General features: G+C 36.1%; 1 protein-coding gene across 6 annotated transcripts in view; it reads left to right on the plus strand.

Annotated features, from left to right (window-relative positions):
* Positions 1-27,851, plus strand: part of LOC143677344 (serine/threonine-protein kinase greatwall-like) — a 78,749-nt gene that overhangs the window by 23,739 nt on the left and 27,159 nt on the right. For 5 of the 6 annotated variants that reach the window (XM_077153224.1, XM_077153204.1, XM_077153218.1 and 2 more), the window contains exons 4-8: positions 1,716-1,804; positions 15,176-15,282; positions 15,549-15,699; positions 23,596-23,768; positions 26,434-27,567. In XM_077153224.1, the coding sequence (XP_077009339.1) occupies positions 1,716-1,804; positions 15,176-15,282; positions 15,549-15,699; positions 23,596-23,768; positions 26,434-27,567 (1,654 nt within the window). Of the gene's footprint in view, positions 1-1,331; positions 1,422-1,715; positions 1,805-15,175; positions 15,283-15,548; positions 15,700-23,595; positions 23,769-26,433; positions 27,568-27,851 lie in introns of those variants that run through there. The other variant, XM_077153231.1, reaches the window with a different exon arrangement.

The raw sequence follows: 27,851 nt of genomic DNA on the forward strand, positions 1-27,851 counted from the left end.
CTCTTCTTTTGTCTCCTTGTGTTTTTTTTAAATATATTTCTTTGATGATGAGCATAACATTTTAATGTGAAGAACACTGAATCCTTTTCCTCTCCTCTACCATCATACAAAAGTGCTGTGTTTTGTAGTCCCAGCTAATTGACTGGGACAAGATAATGTTTTAACTGTGCAAAGAAAGGTAAAGTGACTTAGCTCTGTTAAAACTTAATCTCACTTCTCTTTAAAGAGATAGATGTGATTTTTTTCTTACCTGCTTGAGTTTTTTTTTTCCCTAATAAGATTGTTTTCAGTTTGCTAAAGCTGCCAGAATACAATGTACCAGAAATGGATTGGACTTTATAAAGGGAATGTATTAAGGTATATGTTATAATTCTAAAGTGATAAAAATGCCCACATTAAGGCAACAAGAAGATATCTTTTTGGAGGAGAGGCGGCCTCCAGGCTCGTCTGGGACATGGAAAGGCACTTGGCAACGTCTGTTGGCCCTCCTGGGTTGTCTCAGAATGGTTTTCTCAGCTGCTCTGGGTCCTTCTGGCTTCCCCTTTGGCGACCTTCTGCGTTTTCAAATATCCACATCTAGGCGGCTCTCCATACATCTCAAAGTATCTGCATCTGTGTCAGCTCCGAGCTCTCTTTCTGTTGGTGAGCTCTTTTTTTTTTTAATGTAGCGACATACAAACACGAACATTCTTACCATATGATCATTCCATCCTTGGTATATAATCAATAACTCACAATATCTTCACATAGTTGTATATTCATCACCATTATCATTTCTTAGAATATTTGCATCAATTCAGAAAAAAATAAAAAGAAGAAAGAAAAAAACTCATACATACCATACCCCTTACCCCTCCTTCTGACTAACTGCTAGTATTTCCATCTACCCAATATATTTTAGCCTTTGTTCCCCCTATTTTTTTCTATACCCCTTCTCACTCCCTTTCATTGATCACTAGCATTTCAATCTACTAAATTGATTTTAACATCTGTTCCCCCATTATTTATTTCTTTTTAACCCATATGTTTTACTCATCTGTCCGTACCATAGATAAAAGGAGCATCAGACACAAAGTTTTGACAATCACACAGTCACATTGCGAAAGCTTTATCATTGTACAATCATCTTCAAGAAACATGGCTACTGGAACACAGCTCTGCATTTTCAGGCACTTCCCTCCAGCCTCTCCAATGTACCTTAACCAAAAAGGTGATATCTCCGTGAGCTCTTTTAAGGACCCCAGTAAACTAAGATCTGTCTTAAATAGGTGGGGTCACATATCCATTTAATCAAAAGGTCACACCTGCAGTTGGTGTGTCACATCTCCATGGAAACAATGTAATCAAAAGGTCACAATCTAAACAATATGCCTATCCCCACAAGATTTGGATTAGGATTAAAAGAACATGGCTTTTCTGGGGTGCATAATAGTTTCAAACCAGCCCAGAAGTTTACTTTAATGTAGTATCTAATGACTAATACTAAAGATGGCCTAGTATTAAATCAGTTAACTGTTTTTGTTGATTCAGATATGTGGAAGAGGTTTTGCTTTTCAGATTTGCTTTCTGTATTTTATAAAGCCATCAATGAGTATCTTATTTTAGAGAAAATAATAAGATTTGACTTTTGTAACTTTCTCTTTTTTTCCCCTGCAACTGTAACATTAACGCTATTTCTTTTTTAATTATCTGCTATTTGTCTTTTGTATGTACAGGGATTTGAAACCAGACAATATGCTTATTTCTAATGAGGGTCATATTAAGCTGACAGATTTTGGCCTTTCCAAAGTAACTTTGAACAGAGGTAAGAAAAGTAGCAGGTAAGTGCCTTTTAAAAAAATCTTAACAAATTTTTAACATTGTATTTCATTAAATTATACAGTTTTCTTTGTTACTTCTACTGAATAAAATTTGATAACTATCCAAAGTAGGCTAGAAAGGTATAATGGTATCTTTTTTCAATTAAAGATGAAAAATGGAGTTCTTCAAAGTAGATCTCAAAATTTCTCTTCTTTTTACTTTTTATCCCTACTGAAATGGGTTGATACCAAGTAAACATCAGTAAGATGACTAAAATAACAATAACATGATAAAGGGTTACTTGCTAAAGAAATTATCCAAATATATATGACCACCATTTAGACCTTGGTGAACAAAGGGGCGAAGAAAATGAACACACAGTTCACACACATGCACACACACAAATATATAGGAGTGTGTTCATTTCACTGTTAGTAATTAAAGAATGCTAATTTAAATAAGAATAAAGGAACCAGCTTACACTATTAAACTAGCAACAAAAAAAGAAAACTGACGATCCAGTGTCAATGAAACTACAAAAATAAAAAAGCTCACTTAAGTTTTTCTTGATATATTATAAACTAGTATTTTCTGAAGAAACTGTGTGTTTCAAGAAGCAAAAAGTTTTGATTTTCTTTAACCTGATGACTTATATCTTGGAATTTATTCTAAATAAATTGTTCAGAAGAAGAAATATATGTGTGAATAAACTGATTTGTAGAAGCATTGTTTCTAATACAGGGAAACCAGAAATTAAGTTCGTCATAGAAATATGGGTAAATTATATCTTACTGGGGATTTGGAGGCATATTATGTTCTCTAATAAAAATGTAGAAAGACAGAAAGGTATTTCTGTTCCAGAAACCTACAAATACCACATGGGTCCCTGGATCAGATAAGTCACGAAATTCAGAGGGCCCAGCCTCTCCGGAACATCGACTAGTTCCACTCCCCACTCCCATATTATTGACAGTCCCTTCCAACATGAAAATGTTAGAAAGGCCATAGCCCAAACACCCCTAAAGAGTGGGAGAAAGATCAAAGATGATATTGGAGTTATAACAAAAAAGGTAGGGTTTAACAAATCAGTAAGAGTGCTAAGTCATATTGACATTTCTTTTAGTCTTCAGTACCTTAGAGCAGCTAGAAGTGAAAACCTGAAATTATGGAATTGTAACCCATACCAAATTCTGAAATCTGTTCTACAACTAATTGTTGCAATATGCTTTGAAATTTATTGCTTTTTTGTATATATATGTTATTTTTTACAAAAAAGGAAAAAAGAGAGAAGGAGGAATATAAAAGAGAAGATAGGATTTAACAAAAGATTATGACTGCTGAATGATTATATTTATATTTCTTTTGGTCTCCAGTGTCTTGGAGCAGCTAGAAGGAAAGAAAAAACCAAAAAATCATGGAACTGTAACCTATACCAAACTTTAAAATCTGATCTATAACTACTTGTTAAAATGTACTTGGGAATTTATTGCTCTTTTGTATATATGTTATATTTCACAATAAAAAAATAATGTTAGAAAAAAAGGAATCTCTGAAATAAATGAAAAGTAGAAACCAAAATTATGTTTATAAATTATAAGCTCTGGCATTATAATTATTTGAACATACATACAGATGTACAATTCTGTATTTCCAAGTACAAAGTTCCAAAACTTTTGAATACCAAAATTATTTCAGATGTTAAGTAAAATGTGACATGAGTTGACATGGACTATTTAGAGTCTTTTTAATCCCACCTCATGTGACTATTCATATATTTCAGTATAGAGGTAATACTTGGATCAGTAGGTGGGGCTGTGGTGTTAGTTCTCCAGGGCAGGTAGTAAATTACCAGGAACTGTCTGGAAAAACTGTTTGGGGGACATCTGTGACCAGACACACATTACACACCAGGCTCGAATCAGGGTAAGATCACAATGCAGAACTGTAAATAAAGTCTCCGAAACTGTGGAGATAGTGCCTCTCCCCAACTGGCAGACCAGGCTGTTTTGGAGACACTTCCCCATGGGAACAAGAAACAGTCTCTACTAAGAACAAGGCAAGGAAAACTCAAGCAAGCACCAACTTTTTTGGATTTAATTATCAAATTCAGACTGCTGAAAACAAGCTCTAAGCGCAGATAAACCAGAGCAAAGATGAAAGGAACCTTGAGGTCTCTCCCAGCAGAGAACAGGTAGGCTGACAAAAAAAAAAAAAGTCTTCTTGAGCCTGCTGAGCTCAGAATACTGGAAAAGGGCTATGCCCCAGGAAAGGGGGCACACAGAGCTGAGTTCCATCCCAGGACCAGACTGCTTCACGGGGGAATTTTATCAAACATTCCAAAAAGAACTAACAACAATCCTGCTCAAACTCTTCCAAAAAAATTGAAGAGAAGGGGAAGATACTTAACTCATTCTACAAAGCTGTTTCAGTTTGCTAAAGCTCCCAGAAAGCAATGTACCAGAAATCGATGGGCTTTTATAAAGGAGATTTATTAGGTTTTAGATGTACAGTTCTAAGGCCATGAAAATGTCTGAATTTAAAGCATGAACAAAATGACACCTGGACTCTAAGGCTGCCAGCATCTGGAACACCTCTGTCACCTGGGGAGGCACATGACTGGCATCTGCTGGTCGTGGCTTCCTGTTCATTGCTTTCAGCTTCTGATTCCAGTTTCCTCTCTTAGCTTCTCTGGGGAAAACTGTGGATTTCATCTCTTAGCATTTCCCAGGGTTTTTTGTGTCTCCAAGCATCTGTACTTTCTCCAAAATGTCTCCCTCTTAAAGGAATCTAGTAAGTGGATTACGACCTACCTTGAATGGGTAGGGTCGCATCTCCATGAAAACAACCTAATCAATAGGTCCCACCCAACAGTAGGTCTGTCCCCATAAGATTGAATTAGAAGAACATGGCTTTTCTGAGGATACATAACAGTTACAATCAGCATAGAAGCCAACATCACCCTAATAGCAAAGCCAGACAAAAATACTACAAGAAAATTACTAATTTCTTTAATGAATCTACATGCAAAAATCCTCAACAAAGTACTTGCAAATAGAATCCAGTGGCTCATTAAAATAATACACCATAACCAAGTGGGTTTTCTTGCAGGTATGCCTGGAAACCTAGTTCACACAAGAAAATCAATGAATGTAATACACCACATCAATCAAGCAAAGCAAGAAACGCAGATGCACATCTCAAATGATACAGAAAAGGCATTTGACAAAATTCAACATCATTTCTTGGTGAAAACACTTCAGATGATAGGAATAGATGGGAACTTCCTCGACATGATAAAGGGAATATATGAAAAAAACATAGCTAACATCATACTCACTCCATCGGGAAATGCTGAAAGCTCGCCCTCTAAGATTAGGAAGAAGACAAGGATGCCCACTGTCACCATTGTTATTCAACATTGTACTGGAAGTTCTAGGTAGAGCAATTAGGGAAGAAAAAGAAATAAAAGGCATCCAAATTTAAAAGAAAGTAGTAAAACTCTCACTATTTATGATGACATGATCCTATATTTAGAAAATCCCAAAAAATATATGGTAAAGCTACTAGAGCTAAAAAATGAGGACAGCAAAGTGGCAGGATACAAGATGAACATGCAGAAATGAGTAGTGTTTCTATACACCAACAATGAGCAATCTGAGAAGAAAGTCAAGAAAAAAATTCCATTTGCAATAGCAACCAAAATAGTCAAATATTTAGAAATAAATTTAACTAAGGTCACAAAAAACTACACAGAAAACTATGAAAAATTGCTCATGGATATCAAAGAAGTCCTAAATAAATAGAAGACTAAATATAAAATGTGAGTTCTGCCAAAATTGATTTGTAGATTCAATGCAATACCAAGTAAAATCCCAACAACTTACTGTGTGTAAATGGGAAAACCAGTAATCAAATTTGATTGGAAGGGCAGAGTGCCCCAAATAGCTAAAAATATATTGAGAAAGAGGAATGAAGTGGGAGGTCTCAAACTACCTGACTTTACAGCATATTGCAAAGTTATATAAACAGCATAGTACTGGCATAAGCATAGGTATATTGATCAATGGAATCAAATTGAGTGTTCAGAAATAGACCCTCTCTTCTATGGACTCAACTGGGACAGAGCAGCCTCTTCAAAAAATGGTACAAAAAATACACATCCAAAAGAATGAAAGTGGACCCCTCACTCACACCTTATACAGAAAATAACTGAAATGGATCAAAGGCCTAAACTTTAGAGCTAAGACTATATTTTAGAGGAAAATGTAGGTAATTTTGTGATAGGTAGTGGTTTCCTAGACCGTTTATGGAAAGCACAAGCAATGAATGAATGAAGAAATAGATAAATGGGATCTCCTCAAAATTGAATACTTTTGTGCGTCAAAGGACTTTGTCAGTAATGTAAAAAACACACCTGACACAATGGGAGAAAATATTTGAAACCACATATCTGATAAGAGTTTAATATTCAGAATATAAGAAGCTATCCTACAATTCAACAACAAAAAGACAACTCAATTTATAAATGAGCAAAAGACATGGATGGACATTTTTCCAAGGAGAAAATACAAATGGCTCAAAAACATATAAAAAGGTATTCCACCTCATTATCTATTTGGGAAAAGCAAATTAAAACTATAATCATCTCATGCCTTTTAGAATGGCCATTATCAAAAAACAGAAAACAAGTGCTAGAGTGAATGAGATGAAAAAGTTGTACTTCTGCATCGTTGGTGGGAATGCAAAATGGTGCAAGTGCTCCGGAAGACAGTTTGGTGGTTCCTCAGGAACCTAAGTAATAGGATTGTTATATGATCCAACAATCCCATTACTAGGTAAATAGAGGAACTGGAGATAGGGAAACCAATGGACATTTTTTTTTAACTTTTTATTGTACAGTTTAACATATATACAAAGCAAAGAAATAAAAAAGCAATAGTTGTCAACACTCTTCAAAAAGTGGTTACATGATAGATCCCAGAGTTTGTCATGAGCTACCATATGATCCTCTCCTATTTTTCCTTCTAGCTGCTCCACAATATAGGAGGCTAGTGGGCTTAAATATTTTTTATCATCACAATCGACTGTTTTTTTCCTTCTTTTTTTTGTGAAGAATAACATATATAGAAAAAGGCTATAAATTTCAAAGCACAGCACCACAGTTAGTTATAGAACATATTTCAGACTTTGACATGGGTTGCAATTTCACAATTTAGGTTTCTGCTTCTAGCTGCTCTAAAATATTGGAGATTAAAAGAGATATCAATTCAATGATTCAGCAGTCACATTCATTTGTTAAGTCCTATCTTCTTTGTATAGTTCCGCCACCACATTTGATCTTTCCATACCTCTCTTTGGGGTTGTTTGGGCTATGGCAATTCTAAATTTTTGTTCTTGGAAGGGTATATTACTGATATGGGGTAGGGAGATGAAACTATCTGTTGTTCTGGAGGAGGCTGGGCTAGGTTTCAGGACTTGTCTGGACCAGGGACCCATTTGGAGGTTATATGTTTCTGGAAAGTTACTCTAGTGCCTGGAACCCTTGTGGAATCTTATAAAGTGCTCTAGGTGTTCTTTAGGGTTTGGGCTGAAATGGTCCTGGTTGGGCATTGGCAGGTTATAATACGTAGCAAGGTCTACCTGAACCTTGCATAAGAGCAACCTGCAGAGTAGCCTCTCAACTCTATTTGAATTTTCGCCACTACTGATACTTTATTGATTACACTTCTTTCCCCCGTTTTGGCCAGGATGTAATTGTTGATCCAACGGTGCCAGATCTGGATTCATCCCTGGGAGTCCTCTCCCACGTCGCCAGGGAGAATTTCACCCCTGGATGGCATGTCCCACGTAGTGGGGAGGGCAATAATTCCACTTGCAGAGTTGGGATTAGAGAGACTGAGGCCGCATCTGAGCACCAACAGAGGTTCTCCAGAAGTAACTCTTAGACATACCTATAGGTAGTCTAAGAAGCTTCTATGCTACCTATATAAGCTTCACAAGCGTAAGCCTCATGATCGAGGGCACGGCCTATTGATTTGGGTGTCCCTGAAGTTTGACACGGTATCTAGGGATTCTCTGATGGTAAGATTTAATAGTTCTATATTCTTTCGCCCCTCCCTCGAGGTACTTTGCTAATACTTTTTGATTATCTGCTTAATATACTCTAGGATATGTCTAGGCATTACAATAATTATGCAGGATTAAAGGACCTCTTTCTTATTCTGTGCTTCCTGTGTTTCAGTTGTTTAAATGAGCTATATAGATAGGTTGAATTAGATTATGTACTACAGAAAATTTCAGTTCCAGAGCAAATAAACCTTTCTTTCATTGGTCTCAAAGAATATGTGTGATTCTAAAATATAGACAGTGTCTTCCTTACCTCTATGTTCTGAGTTACTTTAACTCCAACTCGTTCAGCTTGTTCTTATCTCTAAATATCAGGTTGTATATATATATATATATATATATATATAACAGCCTCTCAAAATCCAGATATAATAATCACCACTCCGGACTTAATATGTCTGCTCTATAAGTTTGCAATCTCGGCCCCTGTTTTCTTATAAGCATTTTCTAAGGGTGACCATACCATTGTTGTTTTTTTGTTTCTGCTTATTTTGTCTCACCAAATGTCCCACATGTTCATTCACATCGTTGCATGCCTCACGACACTGTTCGTTTATGTAGCAGCACAACCTTCATTCATAAGTATACTACTTCGTTTGCCAATCTACTTCTCCATCATTACATCCTTCAGCCACCTGCATTCATTGGGCATAACGTAGAGGGCCCAAAGTCCACAGTCCATCAACATTCTAAATTTTAGATACTTTCATTGTTCCCAAGAGACAGAAAACCAATAAACATACCCTCACCAAGTAGGAAATTTAAACCTCCTCTTAACTCTTGTCCCTCACCCCATTATTCATCTCTGCTATTGCTGTGGTAGTGCTGATGTTTTCCTTCTGAACATAGCTCATAGCATGCAATAGCAGTTTCCCCCCTGTACCCTGGACTTAAACACTCTTCGTACAAGAATCGTATCTTTGAAATAATTCTTACGAGAACTGGTTCATATTTCTAGTGTGAGTCAGTGGGACACGCAGGTCTATACAACGCCTTTCAATCTTGTTCATCTTCAATATGGTAATATTACTTCTAGACCCACTAGAGAATCACCTCTGCTCCTAACTGTTCCCTTACGTTGGAGTTCAACCTCATTAGCCAACTCCAGCTTCTGTGTATCTCTAAGTCCCCTATCTTCTGTATTATAAGCCTCTGACTATACCTTTATGCTGGTCATAAAAGTGGGCTCATATAGTATCTATCCTTTCATGTCTGGCTAACTTCACTCAGCACTATGTCCTCAAGGCTCATCCATCTTGTCATATACTTCAGGGTGTCATTTTGTCTTACTGCTGCATAAATATTCAATTGTATGTATATACCACATTTTGTTGATCCACTCCTCTGTTGATGGGCATTTGGTTTGTTTCCATCTCTTGGCAATTGTGAATAATGCTGCTATGAACATCAGTGTGCAAATATCTGTTTGTGTCATTGCTTTTAGCTGTTCTGGGTATAAGCAATAGCACAAAGTAGTGCTATTGTTGGGTCATAGGGCAACTCGATATTTAGTTTCCTAAGGAGCCACCAAACAGTCTTCCATAGTGGCTGCACCATTATACATTCCCACCAGCAGTGCATAAGTGTCCGAGTTTCTCCACATCCTCTCCAACATTTATAGTTTCCTGTTTGTTTAATGGCAGCCATTCTTATAGGGGTAAGGTGATATCTTATTATAGTCTTGATCTCCATTTCCCTGATAACCAGTGGAAATAAACATCTCTTCATGTGCTTCTCATGTTGCTGTTTTTTTTTTTGCATGGGTAGGTCAAACCTAGGTCTCCAGCATGGCTGGTGAGAACTCTGCCTGCTGAGCCACCGTGGCCCACCTAGGAGTGTGTTATTTATTTATTTATTTATTAAAAAATTAAGAAACAAAATAAAACATCAACTTACATAATCAGTAATTCACAATATCGTCACTTAATTGCATATTCGTCATCTCTTAGAACATTTGCATTAACTCAGAAAAAGAAATAAAAAGACAATAGAAAAAGAAATAAAACGAACACAGGAAAGAAAAAAAAAAGATTATACCTACCATACCCCTTACCCCTTGCTTTCATTTATCATAACATTTCAAACTAAATTTATTTTAGCATTTGTTCCCCCTATTATTTATTTTTATTCCATATGTTCTACTCTTTTGTTGACAAGGTAGATAAAAGTAGCATCAGACACAAGGTTTTCACAATCACACAGTCACATTGTGACAGCTGTGTCATTATTCAATCATCCTCAAGAAACATGGCTACTGGAACACAGCTCTACATTTTCAGGCAGTTCCCTCCAGCCTCTCCATTACATCTTGAATAACAAGATGATATCTACTTGATGTGTAATAATAACCTCCAGGATAACTTCTTGACTCTGTTTGGAATCTCTCAGCCATTGACACTTGGTCTCATTTCCCTCTTCCCTCTTTTGGTAGAGAAGGTTTTCTCAATCCCTTGATGCTAAGTCTCAGCTCATTCTAGGGTTTTTCTCAATCCCTTGATGCTGAGTCTCCATTCGTTCCAAGATCTCTGTCCCACGTTGCCAGGAAGGTCCACACCCTTGGGAGTCATGTCCCACGTAGAACAAATAAACATTTTTTGCTTTAGTCTCACACATAAGGTAACAATTTAAAATATTACCATCTATTTTTAGCACCCTGCGATAATGACATTCCTTTGTTCTTCCTCATGCAAAAACATTTTTAAAATTTGTACATTGTACATTTCACTATTATTATACACTCTAGGCATTCCTAGATTATACAATCTCAATCTTTAACATCCATCTTTCTTTCTGATTTCGTTTATGTTCCCAGCCCTCCTCCCTCTACCATTCTCACATGCAGCTTCATTCAGTGTTTAGGAGTGTGTTATTTAATCTCCGTACATTTGTGAATGTTCTCGTTCTTTGGTGGTTAATGAGATCCAACTTTATCCCATAGTGATCAGAGAAAGTGCTTTGAATAATTTCAATATTTTTAAATTTATAAAGACCTGTTTTGTGCTCCAGCTCCAGCATATGATCTATGCTGGAGAATGTTCCATGAGCACTAGAGAAGAATGTATAACCTTGTGCTTTGGAATGCAATGACCTCTACATGTCTGTTAGGTCTAATTCATTTATCATGTTATTTAACTTCCCTGTTTCCTTGTTGATCTTCTGTCTGGTTGTTCTATCTATAGAGGAGAGTGGTGTATTGAAGTCTTCTACTATTATTGTTGAAACATCTGTTGCTCCCTTCAGTTTTGCCAATGTCTGTCTCATGTGCTTTAGAGCTCCTTGATTGGAAGCATAAAAATGTATGATCGTTATATCTTGGTGAATTGACCCTTTAATTAGGGTATAGTGTCCTTCTTTGTCTCTTATGATGTCTTCAAATTTAAAGTCTATTTTGTCTGATATTAGCATAGCTATTCCTGCTTTCTTTTGATTACAACTTGTGTAGAAAATCTTTTTCCATCCTTTCACTTTCAATCTATTTGTATCTTGTAAGCAACATATAGCTGGAATATGTTTCTTAATCCATTCTGCCAATCTATATCTTTTAATTGTAAGTTTAGTCCATTAATATTCAAAGTTATTACTGAAAAGACATGTCTTGATTCCACCATCTTATCTTTTTTATTTTATTTCTCAGATCTACATATTCCTTTGCCTCTTTCTCTTTGTATTCTTTAAATTACCCTTAGTGGTATTGTTCAATTCTGTGCCCTCCTCCAGACCTCCCTCTCCTGTCTTTTTTTTTTTTTTCAGCCAGCAGAACTCCTTTTAGTATTTCTTCTAGGGCCGGTCTCTTGTTGACAGTTTCTTTCAGGACTTCTTTGTCTGTGAAAACTTTAATCTCTCCCTGAATTTTTAAGGGCAATTTGGCTGGGTACAGAATTCTTGGGTAGAAATCTTTCTCTTTCAGGATCTTGAATATATCATATCACTGCCTTCTTGCCTCCAGGGTGCTAGCTGAGTATTCTGCACTCAGTCTTATTTAGTTTCCCTTGTATGTAGTAGATTGTTTTTCTCTTGCCACTTTCAGAATTTTCTGCTTCTCTTCAGCGTTTGACAGACTGATTAGTATGTGCCTTGGGGAAGGCCTATTTGGATTTATTCTGTTTGGAGTTCTTTGGGCCTCTTTGACTTGTATATTTATGTCCTTTATAAGGGTTGGGAAGTTTTCCTCCATTATATCCTCTACTACTCTTCCTAGCTCTTTACTCCTCTCTTCTCCTTCTGGGACACCAACGATTCTTATATTTGTGTGCTTTGTTTTGTCTGTCATTTCCTGAGTTCCCATTCAATTTTTTCCGTCTTTTTTGCCATTTGCTGTTTTGAGTTTTCAAAGTCAATTATCCTGTCCTCTGTATCACTTATTCTTTCTTCTGTCTCTTCAAATCTGATGTTGTATGCCTCTAGTATGTTTTTTATTTGGTCAACAGAGTTTTTAATCTCTGTGATTTCCACTTTTTTTCTATTTATTCTTTCAAATTCCTCTTTGTACTCTTCTACTGTCTTCTTGATCTCCTTTATGTCATTTGCTATCCCACTTATTTTATTAAGTAGAGTTGTATGAACATCTTTGATTAGTTGTTCCAATGTCTGTGTCTCCTCTAGTGTTTTAATTTGGTCATTAGGCAGGCTATATCTGTCTGCATTGTGATATGCTTAGTGATCTTCTGCTGTCTTCATCTCATGTAAATATCTTGAATGATTTACTTTGGGAGTTGATTTCTTTAGTAGTCTAAGGCCTTGTGTTTGCAAGATGGTTGTACAGCAGGGAGCAGCGCATGGGGAGGAGCACTCAGTACGCTGATTTGTTTCAGGGCATGTATGGGTGCAGGTTGGGGACCTTTTTTACACTGATTCTTGTGATCGTGGGCGCCCAGTGGCCAGGGAGGATGTAGCTGTGCCGGTGCACTGGTCCGGGGAGCATAACCCTGGTGTGCTCTGATCTAAGGCACAGGTCCCTTTCTGTGCATGTGTAGAGCTGTGGCAGCAGGTTGGCATTATGCCTTCGTGGATTGTGGGCAGATGTGACCCGGCTGTGCAGGTTGGAACTTTCTCAGAGCTGGAAGTGAGGCTGAGGTCTGTGCACATGTGTAGTTCTAGGACTGCTGTAAAGTGTGGTTCCCAGAGCTGAATTATGTGATTGGGGATCCATGTGTGTGCATGGGCCTGGGAGTGCTGTAAAGGGATGTGCTGAGCTTGGGAAAGCGGGGTGAGTCTGTGCAACACTATGGGCGGGGGTGGGGGTAGCCTAGGTATGGAGGTTAGTGCCCGCAGCCTTTATGTACTGGCAACAGCCTGCAAGGAACAAGAAGGGGGTTGCAGTGCTCAGGAGAGGTACAGGAGGGGTGAGTTGGGCTGCACTTGGGGTGGGGGTGGGGAGCAGGTACGTGCACTGGGGGCTGGTGGGATGGGGCATCTGGAGCGCAGGGAATGGGAGAGGGTAGTGGGGTTCAGGTGCATGGTGTGTGGGGTGAGTCGCCAGTCGCGAGGCTGCACTGGTGAGGGCAGCGCGCCCACGGCATGTGGCCTGGCTTACTTCCTTGTCCTGCTCTCTAGTCCATGACTCCTGTGGGCTCTGCGCCTCCGTGCCAGGTTCCAGCCTTCTGCCTCTCAGTTCCTTGGCCTCTGCAACCAGCGCTGCTGCAGGTGGTGCAGAAGGCTCGTCCAGGTCAGCCACACTCATGAATAGCCGTCTCAGTCGCCCTCCTGTCCCCTCTCTAACCTTTCAGTGGAGCAGGGTTAACCTCAAGCCACTCTAGTCAGCCATCTTCCTGGAAGTGATATTCTTTTTTTTTTCTTTTTCTTTTTTAATTTTTATTCTAAATAACATATATATAACTTAAAATTTTCCTCTCTCGACTTTCAAATGTATAATTCAGCACTGTTAATTACATTTACAGTGTTTAACTACCATCACCACAATCCATTACCAAAACTTTCTATCGTCCCAAAGAGAAACTGTACATTTTAAGCCTTAGCTCCCTATTCCCTACCCTACCCTGTCCCCTGGTAACCTATATTTTAGTATCTGACTCTATGAGTTTGCTTATTCTAATTATTTCCTATCAGTGAGATCTACAATGTTTGTCTTTTGTGTCTGCCTTATTTTACTCAACATGATGTCTTTAAGTTGTTGATCCCTGTTGTTGCATATATCAGAAACTTCTTTCCTTTTTACAGCTGAATAATATTCCATTGTGCATATATATCTCATTTTGTTTCACCTTTCATTTGCCAAGGAACACTTGGGTTGCTTCCTATCTTTTGGCAATTGTGAATAAGGCCTCTATGACCATTGGTGTGCAGATATCTGCTTGAGTCCTGCCTTTCAATTTTGGGGGGTATATGTTTAGAATGGGGTTTTGTAATTCTATACTTGACTTTCTGAGGAGCTGCCAAACAATCTTCCACAGCAACTGTACCATCTTACATTCCTACCAGCAGCAAATGAGTTTTCTTATTTCTCTGCATCCTCTCCAACATTTGTACTTTTATCTTTTGTTAATAGTAGCCATTCTGATGGATGTTAAATTGTATCTCACTGAGGTTTGATTTGCATTTCCCTAAAGACTAATGATGTTGAGCCTCTTTTCATATGCCTTTTTGCCATTCATGTATCTTCTTTAGAGAAATGCCTTGTCAATTCTTTGGCACATTTTTTAATTGGGTTGTTTGTCTTTTTGTTGTTGAATTGAAGGATTTCTTTATATATTCTGGATATTAAACTTTTATGGGTTTGTAGTTTCCAAATATTTTCTCCTCTTTAGGTTGCCATTTTATTTTCATGGTAAGTCCTTTGCTGTGCAAAAGTTTTTAATTTGGTGAGAATAGATTCTGTTATTGAAATTTATATTCTTAGACTCTTGATTCTGTTCCTTGATGTTCTCACCTCCTTCTTTTCTAATATTTGATTTATGAAAAATTATTTTGTTGACAGTTAGCTAACACTCTTTTTAGTTACTGAGCACTCCCTGAGACCTAAGAATTTGGGCCATTTCACTGCGTTTTTATTTATTTCAGAGCAAGACTCTGTCCTATTAAACTTTTTAATGATTTTGGTCAGTTGATTAGTTCTGTATGATTCCTCTATGGCATAGTGATTTCTCTGGGTATATGTATCTTGTATAAGCCAGTTGTCAGTAAGGTTAATGTAAATAAAGGTACGAAGTTTAAAACACCCCATGTGACTTGATTTAGTCTATGTCAGTTAGTGTTTCTAAAGAAATCATTATACTTTTCTTTGCCTGCATAGATATCAATATGATGGATATCCTAACTACACCCTCAATGGCTAAACCTGCCCAAGACTATTCAAGAACCCCAGGACAAGTATTATCTCTTATCAGCTCTTTAGGATTTGTAAGTATTTGATAAGAAAAAAAAAAACACATAACCTTCCCTTTCCGTGATTACCATTTAAAATTTGAAATTCCAACTCTTTCATGTATTCTTTCTTTTTTTAAATATATGATCAAGAAAGATTTAAATATCAAGCATGTTGAATCATTTTTATACTTTTAGTTTTAAAATTTATTTACTTAATTGGTATAATAATCTGTCTTAGGTGGTGTTTTCATGAAGGTAAATCTGTTAGCATTCAAAAAAAATCTTTCTCTTTTTAATAGTACACACCAGTTGGAGAAAACATTCAAAGCTCTGTGGATATTCTTTCGACTCATGCATCTGAAACATCACAGCTTTCTCAAGAATTAATTTGTCCTATGTCTATAGATGAACAGGACATTACTCCACATACTAGCAAACTCCTAAACTCATGTAAGTATGAAATGAAACAGTAGCTTTTTCTATTACATTTGTCCTTTGAGAGACAAAATTAGTATTTCTAATATCAATTTAATAATTTAAATATACAAATATTTGAATGTTATGTGGCATTCTGTATTTTATAATATAAAGACCACTTCAACAAGGATTCTTGCAGTTCTTTAAGTCAAGAAAATAAAATATCTTTAGCTATGAGATCATTTCCAATTACTTATAATATTGAAATGATCATTGGGCAAATTTTACTATATTGGATCTATAGAAATCTGATATCATGTGGAGAATGAGTAGTCCCTGCTATATTGTGTCTTTATAAAATTATTTCAAAAGAGTTTGTGGCAATTTAAAAAGCTGAAATATATATATTTTTAATTAGCATCCAATAAAGGCAAAAGCCAAGCAGGAGAGGAGGAGTACAGGACACACTTACATTTGTACTGCACTTACCTTCTCCCTTTATGACTTGGCAAACATGAACAGTTTGGTTCCATGAGCCCGTATTCTTCATCTTAGGAATATGAACAATAAGGCTCTGGAGGGTGATGGCTATCAGATGTTGTTTTCATAAATGTTACCTCATTTGGTTGTCACCAAGCTGGGCATATGTAGGACGTATATATTGTTTCCTCTCCTGATGAGAGAACTAATGTGTATAAAGATTTAGTTATACACTAGAAAGTTGGTAATCTAAGTTCTGACTGGAAATAACAATTCTCTGTCAACTAAGCTTTTTCTGAGTCTTATTTCTTTTGTTAAAATCATATGGCTGATTCATAAGATATCTCCCTACATTTTCCTCTAAAAAAAAAATCATATGGCTGAGGGTGCATGGCTGGTTCAGTGTCAAATGCTCACCTTTGATTCCTGGCCCATGCACGCACACAACAAAATCACATGGCTGAAAAGTATATATAGGTGATAAGCAGAAGACTTAAAATATGGAACATGCTAATATTAATTGTAGCCTAATTCTTAAGAAACAACAATTGATTCTCCCTTAACCATTCTTTAATCTAGACAGGACCAGCTATATGCAAGGCAGTGTGCTAGCCACATGAGTGGATAGGCAGATGAGTAAGAGAAGCCCTTGCCTCAGAAACAGCTTGGATTTTATGTGGTGGGGCAGATATATGGAGTAAGAAGCACACTCCTAGAAAGTAAATGTGCAAGAGGGGCTCCATGATGCAACATGAAAAGTGACAAATGCTAGCTGAGAAGGTTCAGGAATGGTTCTAAATTATGGGAAGCTGGACTCAGAAAAACAAGCAGGACCTCAATAATGAAAATATGGTGGAAAACAGCATTTTAGTTAGAGGGCTGGCATGGGCGGAGGCATGTGTGCGTGGAAGTTGATTCCATATTCAGACAATAAGAGCGAGGTCTAATGTGTGGTAATGAGAAACTCAAACAGTGGGAAAGGGAGTTTGGCAGGTAGTTGGGGAAGGACCTGGCATCATTACAAAATCACATGGCTGAAAAGTATATATAGGTGATAAGCAGAAGACTTAAAATATGGAACATGCTAATATTAATTGTAGCCTAATTCTTAAGAAACAACAATTGATTCTCCCTTAACCATTCTTTAATCTAGACAGGACCAGCTATATGCAAGGCTTATAGGGGTTATACTGTAGAAAATGGGGAGCTATCAAAAGTACCTATATTCTGACCCCAAGGGGGAAAAGAAGTGTTATAAATAAGATATAAGCGGCTGAGAGAGTTCAAATAGAGTCGAGAGGCTACTCTGGAGGTCACTCTTCAGTTAGATATTGCTACCTACCATGACTTGCCAAATCCCAATCAAAACCATTTGTGCCAATCCTAAAGAATACCTCAGGAGTTATATAAGATTTTATAAAGGTTCCATGCACTAGGGTAATTTTCCAGAAACCCACAACCTTCGAATGGGTCCCTGGACCAGATAAGTCCTGAAATGCAGAGGGGCCAGCCTCTCCATAACATCAACTAGTTCCATCTCTTTACCCCATATTATTGCTAGCCCCTTCCAACATGAAAAAGCTAGAAAGGGCATAGCCCAAATACCTCTAAAGAGGGGGGAAAAGATCAAAGGTGATGGTGGAGTTATACAGAGAAGGTAGGGTTTAGCAAATGAGTATGAGTGCTGATCTTTAGTCTTCAGTGTCTTAGAGCAGCTAGAAGTAAAAGCCTTAAATTGTGGAATTGTAATCCATACAAAACTCTGAAATCTGTTCTACAATTAATTGTTGTGCTGTGCTTTGAAATTTATTGCTTTTTGTATGTATGTAATTTTTCAGAAAAAAAGAATTGTGGTTTGTAGGATGTTGGCTTGAAGATTGATTTCAACATCTTTTTTTGTAATATAAGTATGTAAAATATGCAGGAAGTGTTTTTTTAATTAATTTTTTAATTTTTAAAAAAATATAACAAATAAACACAAACATTCTTAACTTGTGATCATTCCATTCGATATATAATCAGTAATTCACAATATCATCACATAGTTATATATTCATTATCATCATTTCTTCGAACATTTGCATTAATTCAGAAAAAGAAATAAGACAAGAGAAAAAAATTCATACATACCATTCCCCTTATCCCTCCCTTTCATTGATCACTAGCATTTCAATCTAAATTTATTTTAACATTTGTTCCCCCTATTATTTTGTTTTAGTCCATATGTTTTACTTATCTATTGATAAGGTAAATAAAAGGAGCATCAGACACAAGGTTTTCACAATCACACAGTCACATTGTGAAAGCTGTATCATTATACAATCATCTTCAAGAAACATGGCTACTGGAACACAGCTCCACATTTTCAGGCAGTTCCCTCCAGCCTCTCCATTACATCTTGACTAGTGTAAGAATAACCTCCAGGATATTTTTTTTTTTTTTATTAATTAGAAAAAGAATTAACAAAACAATTAGAAATCATTCCAATCTACATGTACAATCAGTAATTCTTAATAACATCACATAGTTGCATATTCATCATTTCTTAGTACATTTGCATCGATTTAGAAAAAGAAATAAAAAGACAACAGAATAAGAATTAAAACAATAATAGAAAGAAAAAAAAACAAAAAAAACAAAAACAAAAAACCTATACCTCACATGCAGCTTCATTCAGTGTTTTAACATAATTGCATTACAATTGGGTAGTATTGTGCTGTCCATTTCTGAGTTTTTATATCCAGTCCCGTTGTACAGTCTGTATCCCTTCATCTCCAATTATCCCTTCTCTTTTTTTTTTTTTTTTTTTAATTAACGGAAAAAAAGAAATTAACCCAACATTTAGAGATCATACCATTCTACACATGCAATCATTAATTCTTAACATCATCACATAGATGCATGATCATCATTTCTTAGTACATTTGCATTGGTTTAGAAGAACTAGCAACATAACCGAAAAAGATACAGAATGTTAATATAGAGAAAAAAATAAAAGTAATAATAGTAAAATCAAAACAAAACAAAACAAAACAAAACAAAAACCTATAGCTCAGATGCAGCTTCATTCAGTGTTTTAACATGATTACTTTACAATTAGGTATTATTGTGCTGTCCATTTTTGAGTTTTTGTATCTAGTCCTGTTGCACAGTCTGTATCCCTTCAGCTTCAATTACCCATTGTCTTACCCTGTTTCTAACTCCTGCTGAACTCTGTTACCAATGACATATTTCAAGTTTATTCTCGAATGTCCGTTCACATCAGTGGGACCATACAGTATTTGTCCTTTAGTTTTTGGCTGGATTCACTCAGCATAATATTCTCTAGGTCCATCCATGTTATTACATGGTTCATAAGTTTATCTTGTCTTAAAGCTGCATAATATTCCATCGTATGTATATACCACAGTTTGTTTAGCCACTCTTCTGTTGATGGAGATTTTGGCTGTTTCCATCTCTTTGCAATTGTAAATAACACTGCTATAAACATTGGTGTGCAAATGTCCATTTGTGTCTTTGCCCTTAAGTCCTTTGAGTAGATACCTAGCAATGGTATTGCTGGGTCGTATGGCAATTCTATATTCAGCTTTTTGAGGAACCGCCAAACTGCCGTCCACAGTGGTTGCACCCTTTGACATTCCCACCAACAGTGGATAAGTGTGCCTCTTTCTCCGCATCCTCTCCAGCACTTGTCATTTTCTGTTTTGTTGATAATGGCCATTCTGGTGGGTGTGAGATGATATCTCATTGTGGTTTTGATTTGCATTTCTCTAATGGCCAGGGACATTGAGCATCTCTTCATGTGCCTCTTGGCCATCCGTATTTCCTCTTCTGAGAGGTGTCTGTTCAAGTCTTTTTCCCATTTTGTAATTGGGTTGGCTGTCTTTTTGTTGTTGAGATGAACAATCTCTTTATAAATTCTGGATACTAGACCTTTATCTGATATTATCATTTCCAAATATTGTCTCCCATTGTGAAGGCTGTCTTTCTACTTTCTTGATGAAGTTCTTTGATGCACAAAAGTGTTTAATTTTGAGGAGTTCCCATTTATTTATTTCCTTCTTCAGTGCTCTTGCTTTAGGTGTAAGGTCCATAAAACCGCCTCCAGTTGTAAGATCCATAAGATATCTCCCAACATTTTCCTCTAACTGTTTTATGGTCTTAGACCTAATGTTTAGATCTTTGATCCATTTTGAGTTAACTTTTGTATAGGGTGTGAGAGATGGACCTCCAGGATATTTAATGCATAATAATAGCCTCCAGGATAATCTCTCAACTCTGTTTGGAATCTCTCAGCCATTGACGCTTTACTTTGTCTCATTTCATTCTTCCCGCTTTTGGTCAAGAAGATTTTCTCAATCCCTAAATGTTGAGTCTCAGCTCATTCTAGGATTTCTGTCCCACGTTGCCAGGAAGGTCCACACCCCTGGGAGTCATGTCCCACGTAGACAGGAGGAGGACAGTGAGTTTGCTTGTTGTGTTGGCTGGAGAGAGAGGCCACATCTGAGCAACAGAAGAGGTTCTCCTGGGGGTGACTGTTGGGGTTAATTTTAAATAGGCTTGAACTGTCCTTTGTGGAGGTTACGTTTCATATGAGTAAACCCCAAGATTGGGGGCTCAGCCTATGGCTTTGGTTGTCCCCACTGCTTGTGAGAATATGAATATCAAGAATTCAACTTGGGGAGGGTGAATTTTCCCCCTTTCTCACCATTCCGTGAAGGGGACTTTAAATACTTTTTTATTCACTGTTCAAATCCCTCTGGGATTTATCGGAATGTCACTCTGGACAAACCAACAAAATCTCATGCCCTACTCAAGGTTCCATATACTTATGGTGTTCAATTTAACTCTCCACATAAGTTATATTAGGAAATGCACTAGTCAAAATATAAACTTTGTACCAAATAAACATTTTTTGCTTTAGTCATATATGTTAAAGTTTTAAAATATGAATTACCATCTATTTTCAACATCTTGCAGTAATGATATTCCTTTGTTCTTCCTCATGCAAAAATATGTTTAAAATTTGTACATTTACTCACTATCATTATACACTCTAGGCATTCCTAGATTATACCATCTCAATACTTATCACTTTTTTCTTTCTGATTTCATTTGTGCCCCCAGCCCTCCTCCCTCTATCATTCTCACATTCAGCTTCATTCAGTGTTTTAACATAATTATATTACAGCTAGGTAGTATTGTGCTATCCATTTCTGAGTTTTTACAATCAGTGCAGGAAGTATTTTTGTTAAGGAAAAAGAGAATACTTTTTCCCCTAAAGTAAAGTAACTGACAGTTGCAGAATGATAAACAGGAATGTGTCGGACAAAAGAGATGGGATATAGAACGTTGTAGAAGTCTTCTTGGAAGTGAATTTTATGGGTTGCGGTTAACGTTAGCTAGGATTTTATAGTTTTATAAGATTTTTAATAATTTTCTTATCAGATGTATCTTCATGCAAAACAAGAATTTGTTTTTACTCTTAAATGACAATGTTTTCTTGGATTAATTGTTTGCTCTTAGTGAGAAGATTTAAAAGGTTCTTAAACATCTGAGTAGATGACAAATATTCTATGTCTTATTAGACCAGGATACTTATTGATATATATGTTGACCATCTCTTTCCTTATTGTTTTAGACAATGCCTCTTCACTTTTAAAAAAAATGTTTTTTAAAAATCATGTTATGTTTTTATTATTTATTACTGTCAAACTTTTGTCACCTTGATTAAATAAACAATAAAAATCCATATGCAAAAAAAATTATAGTATGGGATGGAGTGAATAGGAGTGTGGATATGACAAAATTGGACATGGGTTGATGGGTATTAGGACTAAATGATGGGCATAATACTCTGTCTACTTTCTGTATATTCGAAATTCTCTCTATTAGAGTTTAAAAACCAGACTCAAAATCAATTTGATGTATGCATACTGTCTAATAAAATCAGACCTCCTGAGGGGAAATAAAAAGAATGCTCACATTTGAGAGTAAAGGTAGACAGGTTTGGATCGGACTCTTGATTCATCCACTTCAGCCCATTCATTGATTGTACTTGGGCCTTAGATTCAATAAAGCTTTCTGAATTAAAAAAAAAATTAAGTACCTACATGGTCTGCATGGCCCAAAAAGAACTCATCACATAGCATTCAGTTAAACCAAGTGCCCACTTGAAAGGATCTATGAACCAAAAATACGGTAGGATTAGATGGACTAAAATTCTCCTTCCAATTTTAAAGTTGTAATTTCAAGTCAGTTTTCAATTTATAGCTCAAAAGCCTAAGGATTTTCCTGCAGTTGAAGTCATGGTTGCCCCTTTTGGGAAAGAGAAAAGTTAGATAGACAGACAGACACACATATATGCATGCCTGTATGTACACGCGCACACACAGTTGTGTGTAAAGTGTAATATATGTATTATGATTTTTAGTAAAAATGTGACTGTCTTATTGTGTCTACTTAGCAGTTGAGTGACAATTTACAGCAGTATCATTTATTTATATATGATGCAGGAACATGCATCATGCTGCTGAGGCTGTAGCCAATTTGCTGTTGTTAATTTATTTTATCCAATGGTATTAAGGAACTCTCTTAAGAATGTGCACTATCACCACTGTTATTCAACATTGTGTTGGAAGTTCTAGCCAGAGCAATTTGACAAGAAAAAGAAATACAAGGCATCAAAATTGGGAAGGAAGAAGTAAAACTCACTGTTTGCAGATGATGTGATACTGTATGTCGAAAACCCTGAAAAATCCACAGCAAAACTACTAGAGCTAATAAACAAGTACAGCAAAGTGTCAGGTTACAAGAAAGATCAGCACTCAGAAATCTGTAGTGTTTCTATACTCTAGTAATGAACAATCTGAGGGGGAGATCAAGAAACGAATTCCATTTACAATTGCAACCAAAAGAATAAAATATTTAGGAATTAAAAATAAATAAATAAATAAATAAAAGAATGTGCAAGGCTTGGCATTATAAGCACATAAGCCTCAACATTAAAATAAAGCTACACTGTTAATTATACAAACTGAATTGAGTAAATCTCATCACATTCCAACTTTATAGCACATCTAATATAGCAGATCTATAATGCCTCTCTATCAAGAATAGTTCACACTGAATCATGGGTCTCAAAATTGATTTCCTCCTAATTATTATAGTTCCCTTGTCCTGATTTTGACTAGACTAATGTTGAAGGCGTTTTGTTTTATTGTTTCAGAGCCAGTCTTGTATTTGTAACAACTTGCTTGTCTAAGCATAATGGGAAGCATGCCAGAAAAGTGTGACTCCAGCTGTATGGATTGGGCGGTTTTATGTAGAAATAGTTCCAATATGCCATGCTTTATATTTTGCTGGATTATCTGCAGAGTAAGGAGTCAGATTAGGGTAGGAACAAAGAAAGATGTGACACAAAACCCCAATTTTCTCTATTCTTTCCAGGTCTTGAAACCATTCCCTCCAGCCCAGGAATGCCAGTGAAGTGTCTGACCTGTAATCTACTCCAGTCTCGGAAGAGGCTGGCTACTTCCAGTGCCAGCAGCCAGTCCCACACTTTTATATCCAGCGTGGAATCAGAGTGCCACAGCAGTCCCAGATGGGAAAAGGATTATCAGGTTAATTCATTTTATCTTACCCAAATAATTATGTGTGTGAAAGTAGTGATAGAAATTCTTTAAACTTTCCTTCAAAATTGTGGAAGTGAAATTGTTACATGAATGGCAATCCACGTGTTATAAAAAAGTCTTCATTTTCCTGTCCATTCCTTCAAATTCTTTTGAAATATTTCCCTTCTTGTTCAGATGTGAATTTGTTCTTGTTTGACTATATGAGGAGATTTTTTTTTTTTTTTTTAGTTCCTGCAATAAACTGATAGTAGATAATTGCCTTCTAGGCCTCTAGGTGAGTTTTTTCTTTAATTCCCTATCATGGTACAGATATTAACTAGTTGGGTCTTTTTATTTTTTTAAATCTATATCTTATTTTAAAACTTATACTATCTCCCTCTATACTGTTTTTCCCCTCAGTTTCTAACTAAATGGAATGGTAACTCTTCTGGATCAGAAACAACTTTTAGACCACAGAAGTGATAGAGTTGTATCTTTAAAAGTATCTGTTCTATGTGGCTGTGTGATTGTGAAAACCTTGTGTCTGGTGCTCCTTTTATCTACAGTATGGACAGATGAGTAAAAAATATGGATTAAAAATAAATAAATAATGGGGGAAAAATAGTATGTGTTCTGAGGAGATTGCTTACCAAGTGAATGAATTTACTTAAAGTTGTTTTACTTCATTTGTATTTTCAGTTTTTGCCTTTTTCAAGTTACTACAGCTAATAGATATTGCTAGGAGCTAAAATTTAAAATTATACTATGGTCTACTTCATAAAGTGCTGATAAGATATTATAATGTTTGATTAGAATAATGATATTTTATCATTATTAAAATAAACCTTCCATTTGATAAAATAATTTGGATCTTGTCTGTTCTTTGTTCTCAGTAACATGATATCTTTATTATCATTAGATATTTATATGTTAGGAGTAAGACCAAATTATTTTTCAGTTAAGACAGGATTTCTTAATCTCATTTTCTTCTCTCCTTATAGGCTGTTGTATAGGTAAAATCTACTGCTGGGTAAACAGAAACCATTCCTAGTACTATTATTATTCCAGCCCTTTCCTATTCAAGAAAGCAGATTGTATTAGTATTTCAAACTCTGTACACCTCTTCCTCCTGCTTCTTCTGCCTCCCTGAGAAATGCAGTAAAAAGCCTACAGGGTGGGCCATGGTGGCTCAGCAGGCAGCGTTCTCACCTACCATGTCGGAGACCCGGTTTCGTTGCCCGGTGCCTGCCCATGCGAAAAAAACCAAAAGACTGTAGTAGTGGTTCCCAAGCTATGACCAATGAATACCAGACCATGATGACTCCTGGTAAACTTTACACTTATCCCAATATGCATCCTTTTCTTTGATTGCAGTTTAGTGATTGATAATTTTCTTTTTGATCATGATTAAGTACTCATTATTATTACAAAGTAAGTTAATAATAGTTACTGAAGTTTGATGTTTGCACTTCATAAGTAGTTTCCTGATGATTCTAATTAAATAATCCTTTAAAAATCCTGGTTACCATTTACTAATTCGCAATACATCTAAAGTTCTGAATGCACATGAATTCCCACAGATAGTTGGAATTCAGTTATCAACAAAGTGTTTTGTTTTTCAATACATCATCCATTTGACAATGGATTTAAATCCTGGTAATTTGGGGTTTTTTATTATAAATCACAATAAGTTTAGTTTCATTATCAGCCTGGTTTTATTTAACTTATATGAACTGATACATATTTACATTAACAATATTTTAGTTTATAATTTTCCACTAACTAGGCTTCAAGCCCCATGCGTTTTACAATTCAAAACAAAACAATCCATACTCATACAACAATTTTCATAATAGCAATATTCACAATAATTGAAAGGTAGAAACAACCCAGTGCCCTTTAATGGATGAATAAACAAAATGTAGTACATCTATACAATGGAATATTACTCAACTTTTAAAAAGGCTGAAATTCTGACACATGCTCCAACATGGATGAACCTCAAACTCATTATTTGAATGAAATAAACCAAAATTAATAAATATTGTTTGGTTATATTTATATGAAATATCTAGAATAAGCAGATTCATAGAGACAGCAGATATATTAGACGTTGCCAAGAACTAAGAGAAGAGAATAGGGAGTTATTTCTTAAAGAGTGCAGAGTCTCCATGTGGAGTGATGAAGTGTCCCAGAATCAGGTCTTGGTGATGGTAGCACAACATTGCGAATATAATTAATTCCACTGAATTGCACATTTAACAGTGGTTATAATGGGAAATTTTTCATTCTGTATATATCACATTAAAAATGTTTAAGAAAAAGGAATAATCCATAGCCCTATTGCAAAAGTTATATATATAATGTACCTTACCCCAAAATTTTCCTAAATATGTTGCCCCTTAATTTGTTTCATTGAAATAACATGTAATAAACTAACAAAATAAGTATTTGTTGAATAAATGACTTAAATTTTACACCAGTATTTCACCGAAAGTAATTTAATACACTTACTCTGCAGCTGTTTTTATTGCTTTTTGATTCTTGTTTTCCTTGTTCTTTTTTTCACTGGAAAGTAGGAATGGGCAGCATAGTATTTTATGAGGTCCATTATTCCACTTAGGTGGGAATCTCAGCTTTATAAAACTAAGAAAATTATTTTTTCCCCTCTTAGGAAAGTGATGAGGCACTGGGCTCAACAATGATGAGTTTGAATGCAACTGAAAAGGCTTTATGTACAAAGTTTACCAAAAGTTTCTATAAAAAGGATCTCGAGTTAGCCCTCTCTCCCATTCGTACCAGCAGCAGCATTCCTGCCCCTGGAAGCTCTTGCATAAAAGTTGCTAAAAAACACTTCTCTGGGAAAACTTCTTGGGAAGGAAGAGAACTGGATGTAAACAACACTAATACGTTCGCCGACACAAGACAGCCTGGATTTCCTCAGTTGAGCCAGTTGGCTGTGGATTCTAGCAATATGACTGAAGAGCACCTTGGAAAGAAAGGTTTAAAAAGAAATTTTGAGTTAGTTGATTCCAGTCCTTGTCAGAAAATTATACAGAATAAAAAAAATTGTGTAGAGATTAATCAGAGTAATGAAATGATGGATTGTTTTGCAAATCGAAGTACAGGCTTAACAACTGAAGTCCAGGACCTTAACCTCGCAATGTACAGAAGTGAGCAAAGTGACTGTGATAATAAGGAGAACATTGTCAATTATTTTAATGATAAACAACAAACACCAGAAAAATCACCTATCCCTGTAATAGCAAAAAACCTTATGTGTGAACTGGATGAAGATTGTGAAAAGAACAGTAAGAAGGACTACTTAAGTTCTAGTTTTCTATGTTCTGATGATGATAGAGCTCCTAAGAGTATATGTATGGACTCTGATTCATCTTTTCCTGGAACTTCTGTAATGGAAAGTCCAGTGGAAAGGCAGTCTTTAGATCCAGGTAACAGCATCAAAGAATCCTCTTTTGAAGAATCAAATATCAAAGACCAACTGATTGTATCAACAAGCTGCCAGGAAAATACCTTACCAAAAGGTGATGAGAATTCAGATGTCCAAGACAGTAACCAAAAAATGTTGGCTCCTTCTTTGGAGGTGTTGAAGACATTAACCCTCTCTAAGAGAAACACTGTAGCTTTTCGAAGTTTTAACAGTCATATCAATGCATCCAATAACTCAGAACCATCCAAAATGAGCATTACTTCTTTAGATACAATGGAAATTTCATGTGTTTATAGTGGTTCATATCCCATGGCTGTAACCCCTACTCAAAAAGAAAGAGCCTATGTTCCTTATCAGGTATGTTATAACTTTCTAACACTTTGTTCTTTGAATTTAAGAAAAATAACTATCAAGGCCAGACATTTGCCTCTTAACTGGACCGTGTATGACATCACAATTTTGTTCCCTTTGGTTGAGAATCTACAAGTTGTTGAGAGTTTTAGTGCAGGAAGGTAAAGGTGATAGTAATAACATTTGTTTTTAACTATGATGCCTCCTTCCATTTATATAGCTCTATATACTTTTCTAAGAAATAGGGAAATTCAACCACATATTTTCACTCAGTCCTAGCAACATATAAG

The sequence above is a fragment of the Tamandua tetradactyla genome, chromosome 1 (assembly GCF_023851605.1).
Source record: "Tamandua tetradactyla isolate mTamTet1 chromosome 1, mTamTet1.pri, whole genome shotgun sequence".
Taxonomy (NCBI): Eukaryota; Metazoa; Chordata; class Mammalia; order Pilosa; family Myrmecophagidae; genus Tamandua; species Tamandua tetradactyla.